The 20005-nt window shown below is 40.0% G+C and overlaps 2 protein-coding genes across 8 annotated transcripts in view; one reads left to right on the top strand and one right to left on the bottom strand.

The window, feature by feature from the left end:
• The window catches only part of hacl1 (2-hydroxyacyl-CoA lyase 1), a 187959-nt gene that overhangs the window by 139442 nt on the left and 28512 nt on the right, over window positions 1-20005 (top strand). The window lies entirely within an intron of this gene.
• hdac9b (histone deacetylase 9b) overlaps window positions 1-20005 on the bottom strand; it is a 38901-nt gene that overhangs the window by 13293 nt on the left and 5603 nt on the right. For 2 of the 7 annotated variants that reach the window (XM_010770573.1, XM_010770574.1), the window contains exon 1: window positions 6535-7012. The exons of 1 other annotated variant lie outside the window; for it this stretch is intronic. In XM_010770573.1, coding sequence (XP_010768875.1) covers window positions 6535-6643 — 109 coding nt within the window. In that variant the 5' untranslated portion in view covers window positions 6644-7012. 4 more of the 7 variants (XM_010770578.1, XM_010770575.1, XM_010770572.1 and 1 more) reach the window with 4 other exon arrangements.

The raw sequence follows: 20005 nt of genomic DNA, 5'->3' as shown, positions 1-20005 counted from the left end.
TCTTTCCATCTCTGTTCTTGAGTTGCAATGTTTGTGCATCCGTAAGAACTGCCTTTGTCTTTGAAGACTACCTCCATTATAAGTAATTGCCAGATACAAAGTGAGAGGGCATCCCTTTGGTCTCCAAGCTCTATATATAGGTTGTTCCACCGAGAAAATCGATCGCCAGTTAAGAACAGAGGAGACAGGGCTACTTCATCTCTCTATTCCACTGAGGATGATTAGTGATTGTACAGTATCTTTCTTTATCTTCTATACCTTTGTTTTCATTCACACTGTTGCATGAAGTTAAATTCTTGCTTCAGTAAGAAATGTTTTTCTTTAAACAGAATGACATCTTCAAACCATTTCAGACATAAAAGGATGTATTTAGACCTTTATTAGATCAGAAATGGAATAAAAATGTCAAAATGGCATGTTAGTAATGCTGATCATGATGTGACATTCAAGGAAGGGTATGCATTGTCCAGACTGTATAATGTATTTTCCATTTTAAGACCAGAGAAATATTCAAAGCTACTTAAAATTCCAGTGGCTGGAGGGAGATTTATTGAGAGCGTTCATGGCTGTAATCCTAGGGTCACAGTTGAGGGAACACATACTGTACAAGCAACGTTACTATACCACCTGTTCTGTGTAACATGTTACAATTTATATGATCACATAAATAACCTTGTGCCTGTGATGCATTTATCCTCATAATGAAATACCAATAAAAAGGAGTTTAAACCTTCCTAAAACAGAAGTGTCAGCCTACAGTAGCCATCAATTAGGAACCAATGCCTCCCGTTCACTGATGCTGTGAATCTCACTGGCGTCCATTTGTTTTGTCATGTAGCCTGTTTTTCATTGCCACCATTCCATGTGTATGCGGCGGCGGTGATGATTATAAATAGAAACATAAAAGCAAGTGGCGCAATCCTGGTCTGTGACAACCCCCACACCCTGGTATCCACCACCCTAACTTGCCGCTGCCATGGCAACGCTGTCTACGTAATTATGTCTCCCCATCCTGCAGATATCGAGTCTCACTGCATGTCATCTCCTGCCTACAGTGGCAATGTGACATGTTGACTATATCAGCCTTTCAGCTCTTATATAAGGAAGGAGTCCCCAGCTGAGAGACACAGGAAAAGCATTTAGAAACCCACACCCACACACCTACACACAAACACACACTCTGCAGCAATTCAATGGCTAAGTGATAACTTGTCTTGAAACATGTTCAAAGAGTGAAGACAGCTAGAGGGGACTCCCGCACTGTAATTTTTCTTTTGTGTTCTAAAAACAGCTCCTGTGAAAAGACAGAGGAGGGCAGGCGCAGAGAACAGGCACCTGTAGAACAGACCCGTCTCTCCTGACAGGGATTATTAATCTTAGCTTGTAAGAACTTCACAAAGGACTCAGCTGTAGCGGGGGTTGTTCCAGGAGCAGATGAGAACCTGTGAACCATTGAAGGGCTCAGAGAGTTAGACAGCCCTGGTGCTACTTTTGCCTAATGGACCTAAATATAGCAACAAAAAACACCTGCTGCCACGGAGTATTCACCAAAGAGATATCTAATTAATCTCATATTTCATTCTGTTCCCACAGTGTGATTGGCATTAAGGATCTTTGATCATCATACTGTTTCAAGCTGAGCCTCCATCTCAGTCTCAGACAGTGATTGAACAGGAGGAAGGGGGAGTAGTTGGAGTAGGGGGGGGGGGGGGGGGAGTTTGAAAGCTAGAGCCACCTTTTATATCCGAGGCTATATAAAATGGCCCTTGAGGAAACCACAACAGCATCATGTGCCTGTTCTACTCTTGTCCACTGTCTGTCGACAAAAATAACACTGGAATGACAATGTTGAGAGAACATAATAAGGTCCTAAAGTTATAGGCATTGTTAGAGCTCTGCTGAAGCCTCTACCTAATGAATAATGTATAACTTACATTCCTCATGATTGACATTATTCTATGTACTGATCGAAATAGAAAAAAAGGTTAAAACATGTCTCTGCGAACATTACTCATCCACATTTATAGCACAGGCACACATTTATAGCTAACATATTCAAATAGTCAAATAAACCCTGAAACTACCCGAAACTGAAATCTGCCGTTTCTTTATTACGAAAATACTCCTGAGGCAGAGGAGAATACGGAACCACCAGTAACTAGGGCTAAATATAAATGCTTTTCTGAGCAGGGTCTTAATATAGACAATGTGCGAAAGACTGTCACAGTTGCGAGGCCGCTTGCTTGATTTAACACGGGCAAAAATAAAAGCGCAGTGTTGCATTTATGTAACTTTTAAAGGATCACTCGCCGAAATGGGCCTGCCACTTCTGGTTCAGTGGTCCGATGTTGCCATTGGCGATCATGATTCTTGATAGGATTTTTTTCCGGGTGAAAGTGGGTTGCTTTCTGATTGGTGGAAAGTACACAGACTTTTCTTGAGGTACTGGTAAACAAGAGATTTATGAATGACAGGTCCCAAATTTGTTTTTAGCACAAGGGAGCGACAAGCACCCTGCCCCATGCCCAAATTCCTCCCTGTGGAGGGCCTGCCAAGGGGGGATAGGGTGACTCATAGCCTGTGACCACACTTCCACTGCAGCGTCGCACCGCCAGTGTCCCCAACGTGTTTATTTCTATAACCGATCTGCCTCTCATTAGTCTTGGTGGTGGTTAGGGTGACAATCACAGCCTTAATTTGAGATGTTGGATGGCTGTCTTTTTTTGCCTCAGGCCACATTAGCAGGCTTCCCACCCCGGAGAGAGAGTAGACACACATCGCCAGTGACATTAGTATTACATGTGAGAAGCCTAAAATAAACAGATATGTAGCCTATAGTAAAACATTATTAACAAAAGTCATTAAGCAGGCTCATGTTTTCACCTTTCAATGTAATCTTTTTTTTCTAGCACAAAAACTGACAACTAATGTGTGAAAAGACGTATTACCATTGTAAACATCCGCAGTGAATAATAAATGCAGCTATTCTTACACCTTTAAGAGTTTCTGCCACTGAATAAGGCTAAAAATATTCAGAATTTCTCCAGAAGGAAAACAAACGTAATGTTGCTTTAGCACACCAAACACATTTTGTCTAGTGTTGAGAAGAAAGTGTTGATTATCTGGTTTACTGTTTATTTTAAAAAATATTGATAACGCATTTTACATTTTTTTTCAATAATAACAATTCAAGTTGCATATATACTTTTAAAAAATTAGTTTACCTAGAAACATTCAAACTTATTTCAATAATGCTTATACTGGTGCTAATATTGATGTTAGAGTTGATATAGAGTTAATAGTTTCACCTGCAAGACTTAAAAAAAAACAATAGATTGTTAAGAATCAGATTGCTATGAGCCAATTCACCTCGACAGTAGTCTCAGTATAAAATATTTGTCTTTCTTTTTCACGTAAATAATACGTTACATATGGTTACAGCAGGTAGTGACAGCTAAGTAACCTCCTTTTCATAGATTTGAATTGAAACAACTTTTTGGCAACTACTAGTTTAGACTACCACAACAGTCCTAAACATTGCCACATCATTTTTGAGAAACACCTAGCTGTGTATAATAAAAGATGTTGAGAACATCTTAACCCAATGTTATACTGACCAAGAATCATCACCTTTATACGGTGTATATTTCATCATGACATTTATAAAAACGCAATATACAGAACAGTCCACACAGTGTTTACACTTTGAACATGTTGTATGTTGCATCCATTCAGTGAGCACTTGAGATGGTTGCTGATCTAAATTCCCTGTCTGACAGTATAAATAGAACCAGAGATACAGAAGATGTTTGAGTGCAAAAATAAGCTGATGCTTGGGACTGCAATGTGGCGCTGGATCTCTCATTAAGTGCCTTGTTATTTTGAGCAGCTGGCATGTCTAAAGCAAGAAACAGGTCTTTATTTTTAAGACTCAGGCTCGGCCTTGCAGCTGAGCTGCGGCTTGCAGGCTATCTGCTAACAAAGAGGGCTGAGCTGAACCACCACAGGCCTTTTGCTGAGGGGACCTAGGAGTCCAGGAGTCTCCTGCCCTGCCATCATCTCACAAAACAACAACACATAAAATAACATACTTTATATTAATTCTGTTTTCAAGCTACAACAAGGAGAAACACGAAAAAACTGTATGTGATACTTAAGAAGTCCTGCTTTGAAGATGTTTTACAAAATCTTTACCCTATTATCCAAAGACAGCATTGGCACTAGATCCTTCAGTCAATCAAATCCAGAATAAATCAATCACAAAGACTCAATCGCCTTAATGCATTGAGCTACAGCGAAAACTAAACCCAGAGGGAAATCATCTCTTTGCATCCCTGATAAAAAAAAACCGAGCTGTAAACTGTGCTTTTTAGAAACAAACAGGAAAAAAATGCAAAACGTCAAAGAAATATCAGTTGATTTGTCAGACTGTAAACCTTATCGTTAGTTATGGTTCAAAATAAAAAGTACTTAATTCTTATAAAGGGCAAATGTTAAACAATACTGAAACACAATATTGATTTGGGTTGTTTTGCACAGCCTCTTGAGTGCTGAGCAGTGCGGCAACCTGAATGGGTACAGGATACAGAGGAGAGGACTTGAAAGGTGCAGCATTGTTTTCATCTGAAAGGTCTCTTTTGAAGAGAGCTTGCATGACATTTTACATAATATTTAGCACTCAAGGGAAACTAATTAATTTCCATTGTTTGAGTGGCCATCTGAGGACCGTTTTTGTCAGAACTCTGATGTTACTCACATTAACACAAATACAAATAGGATTTTGCCCTTCATTTTAATGTTCAACGACGGAGAGGTAGAGTATCATACAAAATGTAAAGAAGTTTGCTTTAAAAAACAATTCACAAATAAATGATTTGGTGACATAAGGATCTCTTCACCAACAATAATCATAATAATAGATTCCTATCCTAAAATTAACACACTGCACATAATAAACCCACCCCTGGCTCTGTTTTAAAGGGACTATGTCTGCCCTATCAACAACTCACATGACATCCATTAAACTCATACAAAGGCATCCTGGAGCAGCTTTTTTAAACAGATAATGTTAGTCACCGTCAAGTGATTTACTATAAAATAGAAAGAACTAATTAAACAGGCAAATGACAGCATTCTCTATAAATATCTGTTCCAAACCACTGTTATATTAGGAGCATGCCGAGATGGAATGATAACGCACAGACGCCTAATCTTAGCAGGCTAATGCCATAAGCTGAAAATAACTCACCTAAGAATAGCTGACCCACAGAATAAGCAAGAAGCCCGAATTCAGGCGCTCAGTATATCTGTTGTTTGGCTCACAGGCCGTTAAAGCAGAAGAAGAAGAAATCCCTGCTCCTGGAGCCTGATAGTCAAATAACCTGCTCTATTGACAGACATGGAATTTGCCATCTCCCTGTCACCTCTCCCATCTTATTTTCAAATCTCATCACGTTCAGTTCACTGCCTCTGGATGTTTTGCTTGCCTCGAGTCAGACTTAGGGGTGTGTTTCTTTAAAATGTGTTCTTTTTTTATTTAGCTTTTACACCAAAAATGCTCAGGCAACAGTCAATGTGAAGCTTCTAAATGCACAATTAGTTTGAATTACTCGACATCATGACACCCTCTGCTGTTGGCTTTTTTTCAGTAAGTGAATCAATCACATGACTCAATCTGTAATTTCTCAATAAACACCCTTCTCAGTCACCCACAAGACAATGTCTTTATAGAGAACAATGTTTCCACCCTGAAGAGACAATTTTCACATTTTATCAATAGCTACTTGCTGAAAAGGTGTGACTCATCTTGACTCAATACAGTGAATAGATGTTACTCATACTGATGTCAGCCATGTCCTCTTCAATTCAATTCCCAAGTCAAAAATAGAACCATAATTGCTGTGGTAAATATCCTGAGAGAAATCTTTCAGTTGTCCCTTTGGTATTTCTGTCACAGTTTTTCCTGTTCCCTGAAAAGTACACGCTGACACGGAAGCTCGCAAAAACACAACATCCCTTTCATGTTTAGAGTGACTCATTTCAGGCAACTACTAGACCATGGGAATAATGTTAACACAGTTACTTATTTGAGGATAAAAACAACACTCCATTAATCTTACAAATATCAAGATATACCGAACTTTTAAACTCTTCTTCAAGACATCTTTAAACACAGATTGAGGTAACAATCCAAATGAGAATGAAAAATAATAAAGCTGCATTTACAATCACACACAAGAGCAAATACCTTGATTCAGAAGGAAGTGCCTGATCCTACCACGTTGCTGTGCTGAGAAGCTGTGAGCTCTCTTTTCACACAGAATGAGAGACTGGCTGAGCGCAAAGAGTTGAGAGTACGCGAGAGAGGGAGAGAGAGTAATTCTGTGCAAGAGATGCACGATTTAAAATAGCGGAGAGTAGGAAGAGGTAGAGGAAAGGCAGAGTGGAATGAAAAGAGGGGAAAAAATAGGATAGGATAAAGGATAAAAACTGAGATTCCTCAAAAGGAGATGAAACGCCGGGCTGTGTGATCACCTGAGTTGTTCACGTTGTGCATCTTGCTCTGGTTGGGGAACTGCTGGTTTCCAACGCGGCTTTCTGTTGTGGAGAAACTTGACTCGCCCTCGTAAATCGTCTGCAGCATACTCCACTCAGCGCTCAGGTCTCATTGCAAGCCTTGCGTTTCCTGTCACCAAGAGCCACCCCTTAGCCACTCAGGGGAGAGACCACGACAACAGGCAACTCTCTCCCTTCCTCTGCCTCCTCCTCTGATAAAACACTCTCACTGTGGCGCAACAACACACACTGCACACTATCTCTGCAGGGCTGCCACTCTCCTGGTGCCTGCTTCAATCTGGTCCAAACACTAACAAGGCAATAGGAGAAGATGCCCAGTCCAGCTTTTCTTTTTTCTTATCTGAATCTCTGTCTATTTCTCTCTTTTTTCTCTCCTCAGTGAAGTGTCTGAGCAGAGAAAAATGTAAAGCTGGGTTGCTGGGTTGCTAGGAAAGCTGTGTAGTGTGCACTGAGCACCTCGCTGAGGCAGTAATGCAAGCCAGGGAGGGAGCAAGCTTCATTTGCATGTGAATCAACAACTGCGTGGCCCACAGGTGACAGAAATAGAACAATGGCCAGCCCTGGCTAAAAATAGGTCAGGCGAGGCGCAGGGATTGGAGCAGCATTGATGCGTTTAAAAATACCACACCAAACACAGCTGTCTTCTTCTGCTCCTGCCAGAAGGCATGTCTCCTGACTCCCTCTCTGCAGATGGAGGCTTGATTCCTCTCTCTCCTATTCCTCTTTTTTTGATTTGTCGAACCAGTCTCTCTCACTCACTCTATTTATGTCTTCATTTTTGTTCTCGCAGGTACAAGGGTGGAATGATCCATTTCTACCTTGTGCTAAAAGAGACACATGAAGTTCACATCTGTGCAGTATGTTATGTCAAGGGTTTGTCTCTAATATGGTACACTAAACATAATATATAGTGGATTGAAATTGTTTTGGCGAATGCTAACAGTTCAACAAAAGGATGATGGTATAAACAAACACACATGCATTAGAGTTAAGCTAACAAGATGTGTTAAATCAAGTAAGACACCACATAAACACGGTATTCATTTAACTCTGAGTATAACCTCATTGCCATAGCTCGGTGTGTATGTAGGTTCAGTGTGTATCCAGGGCAGTACTGCTGCTCAGGAAGCATGCTTTCAGATAGCCAAGGAAGCCAACTAAGATGCCATAACAGCTTGATAGCAATTACGTAAACCTCAAACTGTGTCAAGACCACCTCTCCAGGATAACACATCTAATTTCCAATGAAAAAACTGTGTAAAGCAGGGATTTCCAAAATGACAAATAAAACACTAGTACAAATATACATTTGAAAGACCATGCATACTGAATTCTGGGAACCATGTAGCAATGAAGTAGGACTTTTTCAATTAATATTACATCCCAAACTGGCCAAGCTCTGTAATTAATATAATCTGACTCACCCATAAAAGTCAAGTCAAATGTTCTTTCTGACCACTGATGCAGGGCTGGGTTTGTGGCCAAGTAGCCTGTGCCTTTAAATTTTTCATCTTCCTTCATAATTTGACCTGTCCCCCAGCCAGGGGCGTGGAGCCAGCACGGCTATTTTTAGTTCCTGAGCTCTGACGACTAGGCTACAGAGACACAGAGAAGGAGTTTTACTGTGTTGTTTCAGCTGGACAAACATTTAACCCCCCGATCCTTTTATCACAACACAACCAAGAAGCCAAGAAGGAAATGCACAGCTTACAGGCTCGCCCCAGACATAAAACAACTCTGAAGATAGTGTATGATGTTGTACTACTTGATTATTCATAAACAGAAAAACAAGGAGCTTCGTTTTGTTTCATTACTACTTCCCTTTTATATCAAAACTTTAGATAATTATTTAATCGTTGCCTACTCTACAAGCTAAGAGCTAATTTCTCAACAAAGACATAAAACATTGTGGCAAATTTATCAATAAATAATAACTTCAACTTCCCCTTAGTGACACATTTTTGTAGAACAGATTTAGCAAACTGCGGATCTTCGTGAATTAGTTTTAGCAGTCAATTTGGATAAGATGGTGTGAGAGATAACAAGCTTTCAAGTGATGACGGCTAAAGACCGAGAGCTCCATCTGTCACAGTATCCTGTTGGCTGACCTGAACATAGGTTAAGGCAGTATTGATCAAATGAGGAAGCATCTCCGTCACACGAAAACAATTACACGTTAATGCTTTTTTTTCCCAAAATGAAAAGTTAAAAATATTTTTTCAATGTTCCTGTTACTGGGAATTTCTGCTATTACACAATATAAATACTATTATGCTGCAGTCAATTTTTGTATTATGACTGATGATGATGATGATATATTCATCTATTCATATCATGTTCTCCACAATATACATATAATTGTGCACTCTTTAGTCAAGTCAGACGTGAAGGAAATCAAATGAATTTCTCTGCACTTGTAATTTAATAATTAGTTCCCAGAAAGCAGCCTTGGTCAACCTGGCCTACTGCTCCTTAAACAAAAAAAGACATTTCACTGGGACATGTTAGCAGCGATTAACCTACACTTTTTATTTAAAACTAGCTTCCTGAGGCTGATGAGGATTTGTAGGATTGAAATAGCTTTGTCCAATAGGCAGGGTCCAGTAAACCTGCAATGTGGCAAGCCCATTATAGCTCCTACTGCGTCACTAGCGGCCTTTGTCTACTTAAGTCCTATTAAAGCATTTAAGTGTGAACGTCAGAGTCCCTGCTGGAGAGCCACTTCGCTCTGCTCTCCAGGGCATGGGCTCCACTGTCTGTCACCTCCCTCCTATCAAACATAAAAAATTAGTGTGTGGCTGTGTGTGTGTGAGTGTCCGTGTGTGTGAGTGTCCGTGTGTGTCCGTGTGTGTGCTTGTCTGTATGTTTTGACATCAGAACATTGACATAGAGTGGGGGATATTAGAGATGAGGGAACAAGTGGGCCAGACCAGTTAAGTACTTTCCAAATTTAAATAAAAGGCCATCATAGATGTCAGTTAACACAAACACGCATGAATGCACACACACATCACACACAACATGTTATTTATTTTAATTTAGCCAATTAAAATGATCTACTAGGACTAGAAAGGAAACAAAAAGATCATTCCTGCCATGGTTTTAAGACTATTCCCGCTCTATTTCAAGAAACTGTATTCATACCTTGCAGTCTTTTTTTTTTTTTTCAACCAAAGAAGCCTCGCAATACCACAATTACTGTGCCAGTTCCAAATCAACTCCCAAGTTCTTTGGCGTAATCACCATAGCACTGCTGCCTTGTGACACACTGTGCATGATGAAACCCAGCAGGGAGGCAGACTGGAGTAGGAAGGGAGCTGAACTTAAGTGTTGTAACCGATATGAGGGGAGGACAAACAGTGCTCCTTATAACTAATATGATCCGGCTTGGAAATGTAGATATGTGCTCTCTGTGTCCTCTACTTCTTCAATCTGTTTCAATCTGGTTAGTTTTATCCACCTCTCTGTCTTCCGGCCTGTTGCTTTTCTTCCTGCATATGTGGAGTTTCATCATGCGCCCTAGGAGGACTTTGGCGGAAGTTATCCTTGTCAGGTGCCGAGTTCTCCAGTCAGAGGGGATGTTTCTCCCAAGAGAGGGGCCGCAGACTAACAGCAGCTTCTGACGTAACCATGCCGCCCCTTTAGTTACTTTTTCTCTTGTGGCCACCCCTGAAACTCTAGGGGCAGCCCTGGTACGCGAGGGAAATTACCTCTCCACACCAATTACCTCCATGCAAGCCATCTTATTTACATCATCCCCTGATGAGTCACCATTGCCAACTGTGGAGAAGCTCCTGCATCACTTCAGGGAGTGAGGCCATGGCTCCCAGTCTCTGCATGCAGAGTACAACATGCTCTATTCACATCCCAGCCCAGTCATTCTACCTGCTAAAAGCCATGGGTAAGGTTTTGTCACTTCAAACGGTCCATTTTCCCTTTACCTTCCGGTCAGTCTCATAAAAGCACAAAGGCCCTACAACTGTTGATTTGATGGTCAAATCTAATTAGCCTGTACATCTGGATGTGTTATGTGAGTGTGTTTCCCCACTAATGATTTGGGCGCTCTTGCTTTTATTGGGTTACTCTGTCTGGCGTCCTGCGGTATTTCCTGTCAGACTTTCAGGGTGATATAGAATGCACTTAACAGGTTGGATCAAATAACACGAAAAAGCATTTAAAGGCAGTCGGGTTTGGTACTTACTCTTGAAACATTGCCCAAAAAGTTTTGCAATTCAGCTTCTCCCACATTTAGATGGAACTCGTTGACATGCAGCCTTATGTGTTTCTCTTGTAAGAAATACCCAGCATAAAAAATAGATAGAGATGGTGCTATTAAAAGAGAGAGATGAATCAACGTACTGTATACCCTTAAAAGTAAAAAAAACTCTTTCATAAAATCTGTTCATTTATCTGCTGTGAACCTTCTGCAGTGTGAGAGAGGGTTGGGTTTAGACTGAGCCATAATGGAGTTTAAGAAGAATTTCAAAGCTATTTATTGTTCACTGACCTTGAGTCAGTTTACTTTCTAACTTTGAATATATCCCTGATGGCATGCCTTCATCTGCTGCTATACGTGTTCTAAATATAGATATGGAGCACAAAGGCACACTGGAAACAGAGGGCAGCTCTCAGTATTTTTACTGATCAATGTGCTCATCTCTGTTGGAAACCATTGATCTACTGTTTATGTCAAATTGACCATGTTGTTGGTGTACAACTTCCACCCTACATTCAATGATGTCAAACCCACGTCATGTTCCCCTTTGTCCCCCTTGCCCAGTACCTTCTCTCAAAGCAACACACAACTATTGATCCTCTAATGATATTATAACACCAAAGGGCTTAGCATTGATTACTGCCTTTGAAAGATCATTCTTTGTGTCATCTGGCATTTTAGTGAATTTACAAATGAACATGACGCAGGATTCAGGGGAAACTTTTCTGCCTGAAAACAGTGTGCAGAATCATTGTATCAGTGTCTCCTAGACCTACATCATTGAAATGCCAGCAGGAGTCATATGCCTCATCTGTATCGTACAAACACAGAGGCCCAAACAGACACATGTGATGTTGAGGGAATCCAGTCTAGCTTAACTGACTTTAGACAATCCCTGAGGGATTCATAAAAACAAAGGTTCTCTGTTCAGAGGCATCCTTCCAGTACACATCCCGCAAGTCTCATTTATGAGTGGATAATCGTAGCATCATCACTCCCAAGTGCATTGGAGCTATTATCTTAATACGATATCAAAATATATATTCTTGGTATTACCAATATGTTATTACAAGAAAAACAGATTCTAAGTGGCTTGTTTGTCCTTTGGCAAAGTACCACCATTGTTATTTCCGTCACAAAAAAGTACAAGCTGTTTTCACCCAAGTTCCAGATTTCCTTTTAAAGGGACAAATCTCACTTCAGTGACCTAAATATGTTAGGCACAGGCAATAACCCAACAAAATAACAAAAGTCTGTAGTTGTTTAATAGGTTATTCTTACTGTTTGAATGTTGTTCTGAATTTGTCAATGACTTCTAAAGACTACAGCTAAACTTCATTCATGGGTTTTAATGGTCCATCTAAAAAAGGTCAAAAGGAAACCCAGTTTACTATGGGAAGGGTGGGCTGTCGCTTATTGTCCGAGCCGCTTCCACCTACGCCACCACTTCTTTACTTGACCACAGCACAGTCACTGTACCCACCTCCTGTGGTGTCTCAAAGGTCTTAGTCGCAACAATGCCTCTGAAAAATAGCTCTTCCTCTGATTATTAAGGTAGTGCTATGCGAACCGGGAAATGTCCCACAGTGCACCGGCCACCTCTGGTGCAACCTTAATGTCTAGCCTGCTCCATATGCATGAATCTGGGGGGGGCTCCAGATGTATTTTTAAACACTACGCTAGGGTGACCTTGAGTTTCACATTCATATACATTTCCCACCATGGTTACAAATACACCATAATCAGCTTGCTATCATAATGTCATGCAGTGGAAGTTACTGGTTTATTTTTCCCAAGTATGTTGTAAAGACAATGTTCCACTTTTGTAGGTCCTTTGAGAGTGCCTAAACAAGTCAAACAGCTCCCGATTTCCTTTCTCCCTGAAAGCATGGTTCAGGGGTCTTCTCTTTGTTTGGTGGGAAAACAAAAGAAGTGCTACAGTCGCTTCAATTATCAATTATTACATTTCTTTTGTGGTATTTGGTCTCTGGTATTGCTGTTTTTTGACTCAATGGGAATGTCCATGTCTCTCCACATTTTGGATTTGTTGAACTACTTTTTATACCACTGACACAATGATATTGTATGTGGTTTAGGTCATTGCATTGGCTGTTGAAATAAAGATGTTACAAATTCCTTATCTATCTTTTTGTTTTCACAATCAATCAGAAAGGAATCCGGACTTTTAATTGTGGGACACTGTGCAGCTGGGGTAAAACCCCTGGCGGATCCTTCAGCAACAGTGCACCCTGGAGGTGGATAAGAACAGGGACATAAAAGGAAAAACCGGGAAAGGGTAGAAATGCTAGAGATATTACTTGAACTTTACATAGCAAACTCCGGGGAAAGCTCCAAGAAGCACAGATACTATTAAATACAAATCAAGACATTCACTCTGCAAATAACATCATACACACAGACAAGCTATAAAACACATGCACACAATTCCACATAGCAATGTCACCATGCTGTGCTTGGGAGTGGCGTTCCTGACCTCTGCCTTTCATCTCGGATCCAGTAACCAAACTGAGGGCCTAACAAGCTTTGGCATAGGACCAGGAAAAAAAGAAAGACTGTTCCAGCTGTGAGATCTCCTCAAAGATGTGTGTGAAAAACAGTCAAAATAAATGATAAAAACATGGATGGACCATAAAAGCTCCTACTATCAAAAGAGAAAATCAGAGCGGATACATGAGAATAAAAACTCCAGGTATCCTAGCATGTTAATTATTTGTTCTGAACACTGATAAAACAATTATTAATGGATGTTATTCTGAGCTTTTAAATAAATCTAAAGGGCAATATTGAAACTTCCTTTTCCTGATGATTATCTTTTTTTCTGCTTTTTGGAAACATTACATTTTGTCAGCACAGTGCTAAGCTAATGCCACTCAAGCGAATAGGGAGAATGTAAGGAATGTTCTAAGGCATTTATTTTTCTTTTGGTAACAGCTGGACTGGCAACCCTTTCACACCTATTTGGCCACGGAGACCTTTATGAGGGCTCTGCTCTTAGATATCCAGACAGCGTGTCCAATCTCTGTGTAATTCCTAGATCCGTTTGTTCTGCAAATTTCACGCAAAGTGGGGAAGGGTTGCAGCCATGACCTCCTGCCGTCCCATAACTCACAGGATGGGCTGAGAGAGGTGGCAGGTACCCACAGATGAAAGTAACAACAAAGAGATGTTTCGTATGACGCATGCCAGGGCTGTCAGGGTTCCAGAGGATGATGGGATGGCATAGAGTGACAACTAATGGGCCTGTGAAATGCAGAGTCTGTTTCTGCCATTAAGGGAAATGGCCCCACCCTTTGATAGTTAAGTGACAATCTTCCTGTCAGGATGGGCATACCAACTCTGAAGCACAGCTCATTTATCACCTTCACTGATTTCACCCTGCAGATTTGACGGTCCAGGAGTTAGGGGGCAGAGGGACTCTTCATGGTCCCTGCCAATAGGCACACTGACAAGCAGATAATCAGATTAGTAAATAGATAATACACACATTTCAAGTAAAGATAATCTGCAACGAATATCAAGCCTTTAAAAAATGGGAGGTAAAGTACTACTTTGAAAATCACTATAAACAGGTCTCTTTAGTCAAAAGAATATTAATCTAACTTGAAGCGAAGCAGGAGCCTTAAAGCTTCCCATTTTTCATGTACACAAAAGGCCTCTAAAAGACATGAATGATTAATATCTTCAACTCCATTTGGACAGGAAGTGAAAACAAATGGAGGTACGTCCCCCCAGAGAGCCCGTGGGGTCTTCAGTGGAGCTGGATGAACTTCACTGAGAACACCAGGCTCTGAGTCTCTGCTGCAACAGGAGCCAGATCCCCCCCCTCCGGGCTCCTGCTCTCCCCCTACTATCTAGGCTATATAAAGAGAAAAATATTCCTCACACATACAACTACCTACTCATCTATTCCCTCACAGTTCCTGCCCCTATCTGCACCGTGAGATCACCTCTTGACTGTTTCACCCTGCAGCAGAGCTGGAGAAAATACACTATCAGCTGGGTTTAAGGATTGATTCAAATGTCTGCAATTCAACTGCCTTCATTAGCTTTGCTGTTGATTAATAGTGACGGCAAAAATTAGAACAGAGACAACCAACACAGAGAGTGTGAGTGAGAAAAAACATCATTGTCAGAATAGTTTTGTGTCACCAGGGCTACGTTCAGATTGTCTGCACAATGTCCACTGTACAGCCAAGAACAGCAGAATAAATAAAAGGTGCAAACATGACTCTCCATCATTTGTTCATGACAACACAGTCATATGAAGCCAAGAACTGCCCTTTGCACTTTCCTGTTTTACCTCAAAACCCATACAACACATAGAAGAGACTAATCAAAAACAGAACTTTGATACAATATAAAGTATGACATTATATTATTTATATTGCAGTGGAGGAAGAAAGCGTCTGCGATGGGGTTTGCCAAACATGCAAATGTTCAGTTAGTTTAGAGGCTTCAAGTGGATTCAAAAATAGCATTATGAAGTAGGACGGTAATTTCTCAACAATGAGTCCAAGGCAGAAACTGATCCGACACCACACTGCTATTGTACTCCTGTCGTGTTAATGTCTTAACCTGGCATCTCCAATATTTATATATTTGCCTAAAGGGGTTAGAAATTAGATTATTGACTTATTAGAAGACATAATGAACAAAGCTTTATCCTGACAGTGACATGTTGTTCTTATATCCTGTGTGTATTACAGTAAATCTGTTGTCCTGACAGCCTTTTATGTAAGACAGTTTTGTGTTTCAAACTTTCAACACATGTAATTGCTAGTTTTATAATGTTATTTAAGCTTCCATACTGTTCCGATGAGGAGCACAAAACAATGAACCACTGCAGAGCAGAGATCACCTTCCTCTGGGCATCAACAACACCCCTCCCTCCTGCTTAAAACTCACTGACCTAAACCCATTTTTTCCAGTCTAAGAGAAATGTCAAGTCCAGACCTCAAACTTGCCTCTTTGAAGGGAACATAGCAGCCAAATATAGCCTGCTCTACGCCTCCTGACATACATCAGGCTCTACGGGTTCTGCTAACACTAGATCATTCTGGCCGTCTGCCATGCAGTCACTTACTATTAAGCATCATAACTATACAAAGAAAATTATAACCAAGCAGTGGAGTGTACACTGTTGCCTGGTAACCTAGGCCATGTTGGGGATTCATCCTGTTATGGAACAGAAAACACTTACAGCCAGAGCCAATAATAGATCGTCGACCACACAAAAAATTGTTTAAGGGTGTCAACAAGCATGAATATGAAGCTGAGAAACATAGCATGAGAAATACGTTCAAATAACACATCTCACTTCTCAATGTGTGATTTTGAGCATTTTGGAAGTGTTTCTGTTATTGCAACGAACGGTGAAATTATATAATTATTATTCATCTGTCATTTTTCATGTGAAATGATAGATAGAATGAGAGCTTATTACCAAGTGTGAAATCCAGCTAAGAACACATTATGCAGACACGGACTAGGTGCTTGGTAACAGTAACCAAAGCTGTTTTTTTTGTCTTTTGGATCATAAAGAGTTACACAAATATAGGGCTGCACCTGACAAATATTGTAGATTGCAGATTATTTGTTGGGATTCATCTATTCAGGTCTGTACAATCTCAGATAATAGTGAAACGTTTCTAGGGGATTTAAGGGGATGTCTTTTAAGGGTCTTGTTTTTTGTCAGTCCAATGATCCAAAGACTTTCCATTTTGTAGGATATAAAACCTCTAAAATAAAAAACTTGAAATTTGAGAGGCTGAAAACATGTTCTGACTTTAATGATTGTATGACTAACAAAGCAGTGCCGATTATGTTTCTGCCGATTAATTAACACTTACCTATAGAGGCATCACAAGGGCATCCTTCTTAACAAATACTTTGCAATGCTCCATGCTCATGGCTTATTTAAATATGGCTCTTTCTGCTTGCAAAATGAGAATATTACAAACAGTACTACATCCTAGCTGCATCAGAACATTTCACAACAGGCTATAATACATTATGTGTTTGGTGTTATGAGTCTTTTGGGCATCATATATTTTCCGGTAATTGCTGTGTTTCTACACAGTTTGACATGATACTGTATGTAGACTATTATGAGTTCTGGGGCTCTTATTAATGTCCCATAATGTCTTACAGTATAACTCTGTGGGCTTAACAGACTCATTAAATTATAAAGCAACATCAGATGATCCGTTGTAAAAGAGTCATGACATTAGACAAAATGCATTCACTGTGAGCTGTAAGGTCTGGTAAAAACATAGCCTATTCTTAATAATGATTTCACTATCTAATACTTTTTTGCCAAATACAATACTTAAAACAGCTATAAACTGGTGACGTATAATAAAGTTATTGATGTATTCTGGGGGAAATGCAATGAAATTCTGCTGTGCCTTTAACAAATGTGGCCTTTGTGTCAGTGTGAGATTCATCATACGCTATTAATGTATTATGACATGTTCTGTGATAAATGTCAAATAAAATTAACATAATCTTTATTTTAGGGAAGACATTATTAATTCAGGTTTTTAATAAGAGCATACCACAGTGCGTCATTCATGCCAATACCTGAGAGGTAAAAATAGTAAACCATGACACTCTGGCCGAATAAGAAAGGAGAATCTATTATAAAATAGTATTCGAATACTAGAAACACACATAGATCCTTCACAAAGCATAATGCTATTCTACCACGTGACTATCAATCTATTTATGTTCTAACATATGGTTACGCTGGCACACCTGTACAGACACCCTTGCACTGTACACACCCACACACCCACACACCCACAAACACAGTTTTATTTTTCCTACAATTACTTTGTGCCCATTTTAGGTAGAAGAATGGCTCAATCATCCTGTCATGTCATACTTTACGTCACCAGGAACAAAACAACACAGCATTATTTCTCTTTATTGGAACTGTAATTTGTGCTGCGTGACATGAAGGCTGCTTTCACACTGTCGCGGTCAGTCAAGGATGGCACACAAACACAGGAAATAAACCCACAGTGACAAAGTGTAATTCATCACTTCCATCACTCTAGTTGTGAAGAAAAGGGAAGGCATTGTATTCTCTCCACTTTGAAAAACAAGCTCACTCTCACTTCTTATGTCATCACTGTTATTAGCTGACTGCGGAGTCTTAAGAATATTTTACAGGCACAAATCGTCCAGATGCCAACTTTAGGACAATAATAATCTACTAAAGCTAACATGCATTACACAACAGGGATACCATGCAACACGCTGCTTCTGTGAATACTGATTGCCAATTGTATAGCCGAACATGCCAATTTATCGGGTCCAGTGAATAATTCACAGAGGCCTGCCAAGATTTGTTCTATCGAAAAAACATTTTGTCTCATTAACACATTTATTGGTACTATGATATTATGTGTTAGGCTAAGTGTAAGGTGCTGTTAAAATGACTTTCTCTCCCTGACACAGCTCAGATGGTACCTGCCCCCTCAAGCCATCTGAGCATTGCAGACATCTGTGAGCATTAACCTGCCAAGAACAAGTCCAATGTAAGAATATTATAAATATTATAAAATGGAAAGACGGCTGAAAGGTCATTTGGAGTGGCCGTGAAAGGCTTTCATGTCATGTATGAGCAGTGTTTTTCTTATGTTGCTGTCAAAGTGTAAATGTCATGTGTACACTGAAAGCTCTGTGGTTGTTGTGCTTTCCTATTACCTTGCTCAGCGAAGACTGAAATGCTGTCACCATATGACACCTGTGGAAAGAGCGCCGGTCAACAAAGCCATAATACAAGAGCCATTTCCAATGTAACACATCTGCTAAAAGTTTTTGTTGGAGGGACATTTTGTCCAGCATAACAACCTAGATCCATAATCACTTTATAATATAAACATCATACAACAGCTGCACTGCCAATTAACTTTTATTACTGGCATCTAAAAATATATATATAAAAATAAGCTCCTTACTTGATTCTACCCTTACATGTTCAGGTCTTCATGTGCCTGTTTTTAGTATCTGTAAAAACAAAGTATGCAGGAAAAATTGTTGTGGAATCCAAAATGTAGTATTTGCATAAATAACTGTACACAGTGTAGTAGGCTGTTAAATGTTTTTTCTCCATAGAGTATATAATAAAATAATAAAATACACAATGGCTGTAGCCTGATATTATATGCTTTAAGAGCTGTAGGTGTGTGTGTTGTACAGTGTGTGGGTGTGTGTGGTACAGTGTGTAGGTGTGTGTGTGTGTGTGTGTGTGTGTGTGTGTGTGTGTGTGTGTGTGTGTGTGTGTGTGTGTGTGTGTGTGTGTGTGTGTGTGTGTGTGTGTGTGTGTGTGTGTGTGTGTGTGTGTGTGATATAATTACATATATTTTCATTAACCTTGTGCCCTCTGGTACTTCTGTTTCTGCATTAAAATATTTGTGTGCGTAGATGCAGCAGACAGACAGGTCTCAGTTGGTTTGGTGTCCTATCCTTACTTTTAATACTTGTAAATAAAACTTTTGTGACGTAATTTCAGTTCCCCATTGTAGCGACCAGAGAGGGGGGGGGGGATATATCCAGTCTCTGATAGTGTTACGTTATTATGAGAGTATTTATATAAATATATATGTGTGTATATGTCCGCATTTGTAGCCTGTTATTGTCTCATTATGCCGCACTGTCAATTAATTAAAGTAAATATATAAGTTGTCATGTACACAGTTCTGTCCATCAGACAGAGGGCTACTGTGCCTCCTGTCATCATTAATGGACGTCTCTTTAAAATGACTGCTCAGAGGAGAGGATTTTTCATTTCTCCAAACGCCTGGTGCTTCCCTTCCTCGACTCCTCCGCTCGCATCTCCTGTGGACGGGACTAAGACACAAGGATAGGAGTCGAGGAGGGGAATTAGAGAAATGAGAAACCTTCAAAGCATAAGATGTTATCAATTGTGGAAAGTAACAAAGTACATTTACAAGATTTGCACCTCAGTTCAATGTTTTGAGGCATTAAACATTGTTGGATTATTTGTATTTACTTTATACTTGGGTAGTAGTGTGCTGAGACGTTTTAAGAAGTATTTATAGCTATAATCATAGGACTCACTGCTGTTCAACATAGACCACATCACAATTCTCACAATCCCAATAGACTAGTACACCCTTTTCTGCTTTTTAACTAATTAGTTAGTTAGTTAGTTAATTAGTT

The sequence above is a fragment of the Notothenia coriiceps genome, unplaced genomic scaffold (genome assembly GCF_000735185.1).
Source record: "Notothenia coriiceps isolate Sejong01 unplaced genomic scaffold, NC01 NC01_scaffold00008972, whole genome shotgun sequence".
NCBI classification, from domain to species: domain Eukaryota; kingdom Metazoa; phylum Chordata; class Actinopteri; order Perciformes; family Nototheniidae; genus Notothenia; species Notothenia coriiceps.
Note: the sequence above shows the minus strand (reverse complement) of the source record. Positions and strands in the feature narration are given on the sequence as shown.